This window comes from Populus euphratica, unplaced genomic scaffold (assembly GCF_000495115.2).
Source record: "Populus euphratica unplaced genomic scaffold, PopEup_1.0 scaffold87.1, whole genome shotgun sequence".
Classification (NCBI taxonomy): domain Eukaryota; kingdom Viridiplantae; phylum Streptophyta; class Magnoliopsida; order Malpighiales; family Salicaceae; genus Populus; species Populus euphratica.
This window is the reverse complement of record NW_011499900.1, coordinates 697,967-710,684: the sequence shown is the minus strand read 5'-3', so window position 1 is coordinate 710,684 and position 12,718 is coordinate 697,967. Positions and strand designations below refer to the sequence as shown.

Below are 12,718 nucleotides of genomic sequence, written 5' to 3'. Positions count from 1 at the left end.
GGGTTAATTTTTTAAGAACTATTTAAACTCATATAACCAAAATTTTAGTAGCCATTAATGAATATTACTTTTGAAGTTTTTAATTTTAATGTGTAAGAGTGATTCTTGTATTATTCAGTTCTTGAACGAACTGAATCTGACTTATCAAAAATTAATTGATTTTATGGCATTTTTTTACTTCATTATAATAGTATTGGTGTCTTAAGACATGTTTTTACTATGTCACACTCCTATCATACCTATTTCAGTTTTTCAAGATCAAATCTCAATGTTGATTGTGGTTGCATGACCAAGTGATCATGAAATTCGCATCATTTGGTAACTAACCTCATGACCAAAACACAACATGTTTTATATATTTATCTTCATAATTATTTTTTTACTCATGAGTTCCTTCACAAGACCTCTTTTCTATCCATGGGTGCTGTTATCATTACTCATTTACTGCTCATACCAGCTCAGCCACTATCAGCTTATTTTGCCCAACATTAGACCTTTGGTTTGTATAACAACAATTATAATTTCAATTATAGTAGAGGATGATCTCTTAGAGGCTAGTGTAACAATTATAATAACAACCATAACAGCACTAATACCGAGTCCGATTTTTAAGTTTTTAATAGGTCTTTAAATAGCAACTGAAGGCAAGGTAATTGGCAACAAAATCAATGAAATAATGGCTCTTCCCAGTGGTTTAATGTCACGTTTCAGATGTGCCAAACCTTCAGTCATTCAACTCCTCATTTTTCTCAACTTCAAAGCTATGAAAAACAATCTAATGCTAATATAGTGCTTAATAATGTTTCCTCAATAAATTTTATGGATTTGTTTCCCGATACTAGTATGAATCAACACGTCACACCTAATCTTGTAAATATAATGAGATTTGAACCATATCTCGGTAATGATTTTTTGCATAGTTATGATGGTAAAGGCCTTATTATATCTAATATTGGGCATACTAAGTTACATACACCAAAGCATACCTTCACTTTATCTAATGTTCTTTATGTACAAACCATTATTTTTTGTTAAAAAAATATTTTCTTGATAATAATATTTATTTTGAATTTTAACTATTTTTGTTTTATATTAAAGATCTTAACTCTAAGGCAATCAATACTCTTTTCTGGTCAGGGTAAAGATGGTCTTTATATTTTATTTGAATCTTTTACCATATCAATTTCTCAAGTTTATTGGTCTCTTTATGTATTTGCTTCTATTGATTTATGCCACTGTTAATTGGGTCATCCTACTTTTTATTTATTTATTTTTTAATGTAAGAAATTTTAGTGTTAAGCTTATCTATTAGGAAAGTTGTTGCATTTGTCGTTGGGGTCTACAAGCCACATAACTTATGCTCTACTTGAATTAATATCTATTGATGTTTAAGGCCTTGTTTTTTTTTATGATTTTCTTTATTTTATTATTTTTATTTATGCACACACAAAATATGGTATTATCCTCTTATTGCGAAGTACAATGTCTTCTCTACTTTTCATCAATTTTAAACTTTTGTAAAGCGTCAATTTTTGCTAAAAATTAAATTTATTTAAACTAAATGGGGTGGTAAATATCACAAGTTACATACTATCTTTCAGACTATTGGTATTCAATATCATTATTTAATTTTTCATCATACTCATTAACAAAATAGCACAACTGAACATTATCATAGGCATATTGTAGAAATTGATCTTACTCTTCTCAGACAATGTAGAGCATTGTTTATCTCATCAATCATATGCCTATTTTTATGCTCGATAATAGGTCCTTTTTTATTGTCTTTCTTAACGTTCTCCTTATTATAATTTTTTTGCTACATTTGGATGTCTTTTTTTTATTTCCATATCATAATAATAAATTAGATTTTTATTCCTCTTCATGTGTGTTTTTAGGCTATATCTCTTATCATCTTGGTTATTGTTATTTTGACATTACATCTCAACAAATTTATATTTCTCTTCATGTTTGTTTTCATGAACAAGTGTTTTCTTTTGATAAATCTAAACAAATTGCACAACCAACCAATACTCCCTCTCTTAAAAATTCTACCAATGTGCCTAATTTCCTTACCTCACCAATTTTTCACTCTCATATGCTTGCAGCCTCTCGTTTCTACCCATTAACAACAACCTATTAGTTCTGCTCTTACATCACTGTATCCATATTTCTCAAATAATCATATTACAAGTATAGGTTCGACCCCTTTTGAATTGCAATGTGACAGGTCTGATGTTATTAGTTGTCCTAGGTCGCCTACTGTTGGTTCTCCAATATCTAACAATGATGCCTCTATTGTAAGCTCTACCTCTGCTGTTAGATAAAATTTAGTTGTTGATCTCTACTCTTATCCATTGCAACATCATCAATTAAAGTTCAGTTTTTCCTACCTCACTGTCTATGGTTTATCGATATCATATAGTTTTTCATCCATGGTTGCCAAAGATAGTTAATCTGACAACTTCTTCAACTTCATGTAACAGCCATAAATCTTAGGTAGTCTCTAGTCCTACCTATGAACCACTTACTTTTCTTAGGCTGATAGGTATGAGGCTTGACAAGATGCTATGAAGATTGAAATCCAAACATTATATTCCAATAATATTTGACCCTTGGTTTCTTTTTATCATTCAATGAATGTTATTGGTTATCATTAGATATACTAGATTAAGTGTCGTGTCGATGATAAGATTGAACACTATAAGGCTCGGTTAGTTGCTAGAGGCTTTGTCAGCAGAAAGGTATTGATTACTTTAAGACATTTAGTCTTGATGTTAAACAAGTCACTATTTAATTAATTTTCACAGTTGTGGTGTTGCGTGTTTGGAAAATTAATCAACTTAATATTCATAATATTTCTCTCAATGAGACACTTGGCGAAGAGGTCCACATGCAATAACCTTTAGGTTTTGTTAATTCTAATATTTTTTCTCATGTGTGTTGATTGTATAAATCCTTAAATGACTTAAAATATGATTTCCAAGCATCGTACACTCAACTTAGTGATTATCTTTTATCTATTAGCTTTTATGCTTCTAAGCTTAACATCTCATTATTCATTTTATCTATGGGTAATGATATTTTTTATCTTCTGGTTTACATTGATAATATTTTGTTGACTAAAATCAATTTAGTCTTGCTTCACCAATTGATTCAGTTGTTGAGCTTAAAGTTTAAGCTCCAGGATTTAAAAGTTATTCATTATTTTCTAGATATTGAGGTTCATCCTACTACTATAAGTATTATGTTACGACAAGATAAGTATATTCTTAACATTTTTTATTGGGCAATTATGTCTTTTTGTAGGTCTGTTGATGCTCTTATTTCTATATTAAAGGTTGTTAAAGGGTTTGATTGCTTTTTTTTTTTATCCTACATGTTTTTGAAAAATTATTGTTTCTTTTCAATATCTTATTTTTACAAGACTAAACATTGTTTTTGGTTGACAAAGTCTCTCAGTATATGTATACTCTTGCAGATGCAAATTGGGTTATCATTAAGCATATTTTGTGTTTTCTTAAGAGTACGGTTTCTTTTGGTCTTCATATCACCAATAACTTTTCTTTTTTGCCTACATGATTTTACAGATATTTATTGAACTGGTAATGTTGATGATCATAAATCTAAAAATAGCTATCTTGTTTTCTTTGGATATACATTGATATCTTATAAGTCATGGAAACAATACATCGTTGTTCATTCTTCTACCGAAATTAAATATAAAGCCTTAGTCGATGACACTTCTGAGGTCATATAGCTTCAATATTTATTGTCAAATCAGCATATTACTTCTTCTTTATGGCTACGATTTGGTGTAATAATCTGAGTACCGTAATAATCTGAGTACCGCCAAACACATCTTTCATACCCATACTAAGCATGTTTTTTTATTATCATTTTGTATATGACAAAGTTGTTATAAAGACCATTCAAATTTGCTTTATTTCTTCTTAAGATTAACTTGTAAACTTTTATAGAGAACCTCTCTCAATTACTTTTTTTATTGTTCTTAAGTTCAAGTTTCAAGTTGAAGCTCCACCCATAGCTTAAAAGGACATATTATGATATATTATATATTATAAGCTTATATATATTTAGAAAAGGGTTATTATTTTTATGTTGTAATCTATATTAATTATTATACATTATCTTAATTACATACATAAATTAAAAAAATTGATTAACTAATAAATTAACCCTCCTATATATTCTCAACCTGAATTAGAAAACGAGTAACAGTTGATAATATGCCCTTTGCAATGATTAAAATCTCCACTCGATAAAAGCATGCTGATGATAAACATCTTGAGTGGGTTTCGACTTTGGACATATCCTGATTAATTAGAGGATTTAACTATTAGAACGTGGGATTTAACAATTAATATCTTTCATATGTTACTAATTAGCTTTTGCGTCCACAAATGTATAATGGAAAGGTGTACCAATGGGAAAAGGCCATTTGGTTTAATTTCCTTGTAATTTGTATTAAAATCAGGTGAAAGTGAGAATTAGATTGCTTCAATTTTGTAATTAGTGGTGGCTCCTCCAACATTGGCCTTTAATTATTATTATTAGCTAAAACTTTATTTTGCTTAGTATTTTACACTATATAAAGCCAATGTAATTTAGATTACTTTGCATTTTGGAGTTTGGACAGTGACCTATGCATGACCACCCTTTTTTCTTATTGTTTCTGGTGATGTGATTTTTTCTTCACTTCTTATATTTATTTTTTATACTGATAATTACAGTTTTAACATCATAAAATCTTTTATAAATATTATTAAAAAAATAATTAAAATAAATATTGTACATGACTGCACATCCATTATTATCATGCTTTTCAAACAACTTGTGCGACATCTCATGATAACCAAACACTAACTTTCAGGATGGCATTAAAATTATCTTAGTAGCAACATAGATTCAACAAGCCCCTGATTTGTTGTCAATGCTAACCTTTTATTTTTTATTTTTTTTTACTCTCATTATCGATTACAACGCCTAACCTTTTAAATTTTCAAAGCAACTCTTCACTTTATTTATTTTTAAGATTTGATTTTTATTCGTTTAATTACTATTTTTTATTTGAAATAATTTATAAAATTAGAATTTTTTTTATTTTGTCCTTCTTTAATATTTTTCTCCTGTTTTATTTTTTAATATTAAATTAGTTAGAATTAATATTGGATCTCAAATGAGCTTTTCTTTCTTGACTTCATGAATATAATATTGACCATTTATTTTTTATAGTTAATTATTATAATTTCTTTCCTTTATTTAATTTTTTTAATTATATTATTAAATTAACAAGCTTATTGACATCACCTAAATATTCATTTTGTAAGTTTAGAAGATTTTAACCCTGTTTATAGTATAACACGGACCACTTATTTAATTATATACTACATTTTGGTGTCTCTGTAATATAAAACTCATGATGAATGAAATTTCATGATTGTTAAAAATAAAAAAATATAAACATTAAAAAAGGCAAGAAACCACGTTGAATTAGATACCAAATATGGAATCACCATACATAGCTATAAGATTATCATGAGTTAGCGGTTTAATATGCATCAACCCTAAAATAATATTAATTTAGTTTCTTAAAATGAAAAAAAAAGTTTAAAAGAAAAATCATTGAAGGTAGTCTAACCGAGTCTCACTTGAGTTGTCAACCAAATCATTTAAAATTGATTCAATTCCAACTCAGTTCAACAACAAACCGTGCCCTGAGCTAGATTTTAATCTCATTTCTGCATCTTATTTGGCATCGATAAAGAACGCATGCCTAATCTATGAAATTATTCTTAAATCCTTAACCATAATTAACTACAGAATTCACACTCCTTAAGAGTGATTATATCTGATTCCCCTCGACTTCCATGAAAATGGGGACATCATCTCATCTTGTATGAACTAAGAACACCATTGATGGTGGAAAGTAGCTTGCGTTATGGCAACATTTTTTACCAACCTTTACCTAATTGTCACCTGTTGCCACTTGAATGCTTTAAACGTGGTTGAACTACATGAAAGTTTTCTCCAAATCATGATTTTGGTAGGTTAAAACGCAATAATCAATACAGACAAAAAAAAAAAAAAGAAACATGTAGGTTATGGCTTCCTATTTAGATGTTTTAATATAATAATGGTTATTTTTTAAAATATTTATTATTTAAAAAATATATTAAAATAATATTTTTTATTTTATAAAATTTATTTTTAATATCAATATATTAAAATAATTTTAAAATTAAATTTAAAAAAAAATACTTTTAAACATCAAAACAAACCCATTTCAAAAAATTACTCTTGCCGTCTAAAAGACGAGAGTAATGTGATCTGATAAAGTAAAAGCAGAACACCATTATAATCATTACATGGGACCCAAAATGACCGACACTAATGAACTTGTGTATAGATGAGCAATGCCCAACGCTTGACAAAGCATACCTTTGACATAGCATACGTGGGTAACTGGCGTCATTGCCCCAATAATATTAATTTTTTTTTCTTCAGTGAAGGACATAACACTCTGGCCTTACTTCTTTTTTTTTTATTTGTTGATATTGAAATATATATAGTTTGTGTTTATCTCAAATAAATTTTTAAACTTTTAAATCAACATTCATATAAATTTCTTGTATGAAATCACTAATTTTTTACACTTATTATAAAAAAAATATAACTAGTAAAATTTGAACCCGAGCTCTAATCTAATTACTAATAAATTGTTGATAGAGAAAATGTTTATTATTATAATATAGAGTATTTTTTAAAATAGTTCTTTGCTTAAAAATAGATATATATTAAAATAATTTTTGTTAATTTTTTTTATTTTTAATATCAACAATTTAAAATTATTATAAAATATTAAAAAAATATCAGTCTAAAACTTTTTTACACGAAAACAAATACATTATCAAACACTATAAAATATTCTACTTGTCATTTATCGCGCTAGTTCAACATGAATTTATAAACAAAAACATGTTTTTATTGCATTACAGGATTCAATCAATCTCCATAAAGAAGAAGTTTCACTCCTAACTTGATGCATCTCCCCTTCACACTACAATAGTAAAAAGGTTGAATCTAAGACTAATGGATGACCAAAAAACATTATTACATTAATTTTGTAGAACAGAATAATATTTAAACCTAGCATAGACGGTGTTGCATGAACATGGACAACTATTTTCCTTCTTAAAAACAAATGAGACCTACTTTCTTCTCTCTTTTTCTTTTTTTTGTCTTTCTTTCATTATTATTTTTTATTTAATATTTAATATCTTTTTAATACTTCATTAGTTAATATAATTTTAGATTCATGCATATTATATCCATAAATTGAATATTTTTCACGTGTAGTTTATGAAGATTAAATAAAAAAAAGCGTAAACAATCATTTTATCACTTTATATGAAATAAAATAAATTTATAATAAATAAATAACAAGAACAATAAAAAGAGCCCGTGTGCGTGTGCTTGTTGAGGCAATAGTGTCATTAATCTTTATCTTCTCCGGTGACCGGAGAGTCACCAGGAATCGATAATTTACTGAATCTGCAGAAACAGTGAAAACTTGCAGGATGATTGACATCCTGTACCTATTTGACAGCAATGTCAGGGATGGATCATATTGGTGGATCCTGGAGCAACTCCTTGGATTGTACATGTGAATGGGCCCAGTTATTAAGTCCAGAAAAGGATCCAGCAAGTAATGGGCCTAACAAGTGGGTTCATGTTCGGGCAGCCATGAATTACCATGCTTGAGCTCCGGATTAACAGTTGATTTACTTTTTTTAAGTTTTAAGAAACATCTACTCACCAAAATATTATAAAACTCGATTTTTCATTGTTATCATAAGAGAGAAACAAACTCGGTAACACGTCAACTTAATGTTTGTAATTGAAATTAAAGACCTAATTATAAGAAAATTAATTCATCCAACATTTTTAGGAAAAAAAAAGAGAGAAACAAAAATAATAGTTTCAAACATGCATGGTATTTTTTGAAGGGAAAAGGGATACGAATATTAATTGAGTTACAGCTTATTGATAGATATTGAAACTAGTTAATAATCATACATGTGTTGTTGTCTTATAAATACTTGTCGTAAATTAAAGATAAACAGATAACATTTAATATTATAAATAGTTTATTGTCAAAAAATATTAATCCTAATATCTTACTTTAAAAAAAAAAAAGTTGATGGTTCAGTATGCGTTTGGCAACGCGGTGCACCATGTTACCAAACCAAACGAGGATTTTAGTTGGACAGGGAAGTTACGGGTCAGTTTTGCATGGAAATGTCGAAGGATTACAACGTTAGCTACCATGGCTGTCAAGTCCACAAAGATGTCTGGTGCATGTTCTCTTGAAAAGGAGAGAGAGATTCTTAGCAAACTTGACGGCTTCCCTGGTAAAAATGTTAAGAAGAAGACGTTACCCTAGGTGAAGAAGAGGAGACGATTTATAATCTGTTGTTGAATTTGCTTATGATGCTACTTGAGCTGATCTTACTGACAAAAGCGGAGGCTGAGGGTTACCTGAACCTCTACAGTAAGGTTCTATACAAGATGCGTTCTCGAAGGGCTTCAAAAGTTCATGAGTTTGGCTCTGTTCAATGTGATATAAAACCTGACAACATATTGATGGCTACTGCTGGCTTGTTTACTGCTACTAACGATGTGGCAAAAATTGATGATTTTGGAACGGCAAAGAAAGCAAATAAAATGATTTCTTTAAGAGGAAGTCCGACGTATGTGTCACCTGAAATAGTGAAAAATTCGGTATCCAATAAACATCGTCTGATATTCGGGGGCATTTGGCTGTGTAGTGCTTAAGATGTTGACAGCGAAGCCTCTATGGATTCTAAGGACTGATCCAAAGTAGGATCCTGATTCAGTTACGAGTGGCCTTTTATCTATGATTGATTCCACACATGAATCACCAGCTATTCCTGACAACATATCAGAGGAAGGTAAGGATTTTCTCAGATATTACTACGCAAAGAGTCCTGCATGGAGATCGACAGCAAGTGAAGTGAGCTCCTGAATCACAAGTTTGTGATGGAGTTTGAAGAAGAAGGAGAAGGAAGGAAGCATGCTAGCGAAGGAGAGGAGGTCTTGGATCTTGAAGGGGCCAGCTGATTACTGTCTTCAACCTACGACGAGGACAGCTATGTATCTCTGGAGGATTCTTCATCCGCTTCCCTTTTAGAAGATAGTGAGCAGGTCTCAGCTCCAACATTGTTCCTGATGCCTTTCCAATATTTACAAATACATCGGTTAAACAAGTTGCAATGTAGCGAGCTCAATTTTTTTCTTTCAACATTAAGTTTAATGGCTCTGTGTTCTGATTGTTCACGAGATTTTTAATATTGCATATTTTAGTTCGGATTCATTTCAATGAATCAATCAAAATTGATTAATTGTTCTTAATCTTTTTCTTCTGTTATACTAATCAATTCTTTCTGCTGCATTTACACATTCTTTTGTGCCATTTTATTGTCTGCAGCAAATCATGATGCTGCTGCTCTAAAATATCTTTTGCTGGCTATGCTAAGATAAAGTTAAAGCATAAAACAACTGGACAGATATAGCAATGACATGATTAGAACGTATTATTGGTTACTTGAAATTGATTGGTAGGTTAAGAGAGCTGAAGATTACAATTTACAAAGGCAGAGCCAGATGGTACATCTACTTTCAGCTTCAGCATTTGTACTACCTGCAATCATTAATAATTCGAAGTCCATACATTTGATTATTTGGTGTTACCTTCCCAGTTCTTGCATTCCTTTTGATTTTCACTGTAGTGCTTCAGTTCCATTGTTTCTCATTGATCTGTTTTCTAGTTTTGAGTATATTGTTATCATACAAGTTGTTTTATTTATTTATAGTGGTAATGGTAGAAATCTGTATGTTCTTGATGCCTTAGCTGAAGTTGAGGAATAGCAGTGTCAGGAATTAGCTGCAGCTGACAATGATCCTACCATAATGTCATTACAACTGTTCAACAAATGTAGAAAATCATAGTGAAATCTCTGAAGTTCTGGAGAGTGATGATTACTAGGAAATAAAGAGTTGATAACAGGTAAGGTAACTGAAGATGAAGATGAAATCGAGTCTTCGGAGTCATTATCAGGAACTTAGTAAAAATGATGAAAAGGAAAAGGTTATGATTACCTTATTATGATTCTGTGAGAGCTTATAATAACTGGATTCTATATCCGATGTCATGCCATTTTTATGAGATTTCACCTACTCTGTTGTCTTTCCAAACTGTGCATCCTTGCAGGACGCCACATTTGAATGTGCATAGTTTTCCCCTTGGAACATTAGCTGGTGTTATTCATCAGCTGTATCTTAAATGTCTGTGATTACTGCCATGCCACTTCTTGTTGTAATACAATCAGGTTCCAGAACAAAAATAAACCCTATCATAGCAATATTCAAAAAATAGGTACGCATGGTACGAAAACCCTAATTTCCAAAGGAAACCAGTATTTAAGGACAGGATGCACTCACTCTGGCAGTGAAGCCTGTTAGAAGAACATGCTCAAGGAAGTTGAAACAAATTAGGAAGTGGGGATAGATTAAGTAACTTCAACACACACATTTACGTGTAGTTAAGGAGTGACAATCTTCAAGTGAATATCTCAACGACCAAGTTGATTGTAAGTAAGTTGATGAAAAAGAAGTGCTAAAATAAAGGAAGGAATCGCAATATCTGAGATTGACCACTGCAGAATCTGAAAATCTTAAAAGCCAAGCTTGAGCTTTAGTAAGCTTTCCTGACAGATATTCCTTAGTTCTGTATGGATTAAATTGGTAATGCATCATGATTTTCCTTCATTTTGGAGTTAGAGTGGAGGATTTGAAACTCATATTCCCAAGAATATATATAGCTTTGGGGTGAACCTTGTTGTAACGTGGAAGATCTGTGTCTTGTTGCATTTGTTAATTCAAACTGCAGATGGGAAGAGAATAAGTATTTAGCTTAAGGGCATGAAAAGATGAATTATTCTCTAGGATGTGAATTTCACAGTTACCTGCACATCCAAGACACAAATACAGCCTTTCACCCGTAACATTTAAACAATCGGATGGTATGAAGCTACGAATATAAATTAAAAATTATAGTACTCAATAAAAGGAAGCGAGTGTTAACCAATAACATAGTTCTTCCATTAATATGGCTACCTACAATAAACGAATCATTGACTACAAGGACAAAATTATCTTGTAATCTACTGCAATACGCAGAAAAAATGAAAGAATCCTCAACATTGAATTTCAAACTAGACCTATTTGACTGAAGAGTCTGCATTTCTTCACTTTTATGCACCAGCAGGGATAGTGCAGGTTGGCAGATACTGCTGCACTGCATTTTCTTCAACCCGTGGTGCATGCGTCATTGCATCAACACTACTGGTAATACCCTCTTCATCATCAGACCAAGGAGAGAAACATGAGCCCTCATCTGATGTGAAGCTCCACTCTTCATAAAATGAGGAACCACTAAATTCATCATCTGTCCCGCATAATGTGTCTTTCCATTCCACACTTTCTGCATCCAAAGTCTCCACAAATTCACCACCATCTAAATCCACTCCTGACACAAAAGGTTCATCCAGCAACATCTCAGCAGTAAACCTGAACATAGGGTTGGCAACAAAACACCTTTTCAAGAAATCCTTGGCATCCTTCGAAACCTCTGAAGGCATTTTAGGCAATTCATATCCATCACCAATCTTTCTCATTAGTTCATCAACAGTAACATCAGGTTTCACATCCCAAGCTTGCTTCCCAGTAAGCATCTCAAGAACGACACATCCAAGAGCCCATATGTCACAAGGAGGCTCTTGAACATGATTAGCCACGGTCTCTGGTGCCATGTACAAAGTAGTCCCTCTTAAATAAGGGTCGATTTTCCTTTTCTTGTTCCTCTTCTCTGATTTCTTTGCCAACCCAAAATCCCCAATCTTTGCCACAAATTCACCTGCCTTCGTACTACTGGAAACAAGCAAAATATTCTCAGGCTTAAGATCACAATGCACATAACCATGGCTATGAATATAATTGATCCCTTCAAGAATAGACCTAGTGTATCTTTTCACATCCAATTCAGGCAAACCTACACCATCAGATTTCTTGATAAGACCAGCTAAGGTCCCTCCTGATGCATACTCTAACAACACATTATAAAACATCTCACCACCTCCATCCCTAGTAGTTTCTTCACCAAAACACTTGATAATAAAAGGACAGCCATTGAGACAGTTAAATACCTCTTTCTCCTTTTGAAGTGAACAAGAAGCAGAGACCTCTGCAGACTTGACAGCCATAACTGGAGGATAATAGCCATTTCTTAATTTGGGGTTCTTTAAACTTGCTAAATAAACTGATCCAAACCCTCCTTTGCCAAGTAGTGGCCCTCTTGACCATGCCACTCCGCCATTGTTATTGCTGTATTTCATGCTATCTTCTCCTCCTCCTCCGACTACGTGTTTTGCCTTGCCCTTCATTGCTAGCAGCTTCTCTCCTTTTCCTTCCCTCTTTTGAAAGTTAAACGCAAGTGAATTGTCTACAAAATGCCTCCTTAGGGTTTTGGAGATATATAGAGAGAGCGAGTTTCAAAACTTAAACGCGTTTGGTAATGGATTTTCACCGATTGTAAATTGTGTTATGTGCACTTTGC

At 31.7% G+C, this 12,718-nt stretch overlaps 1 protein-coding gene across 1 annotated transcript; it reads right to left on the bottom strand.

Annotated features, from left to right (window-relative positions):
- Positions 1 to 11,183: 11,183 nt before the first annotated feature.
- LOC105132664 (protein kinase byr2-like) lies at positions 11,184 to 12,718 on the bottom strand. Its single transcript, XM_011036274.1, has one exon. The coding sequence runs from the start codon at positions 12,543 to 12,545 to the stop codon at positions 11,358 to 11,360; it is 1,188 nt and encodes a 395-aa protein (XP_011034576.1). The 5' UTR covers positions 12,546 to 12,718; the 3' UTR covers positions 11,184 to 11,357.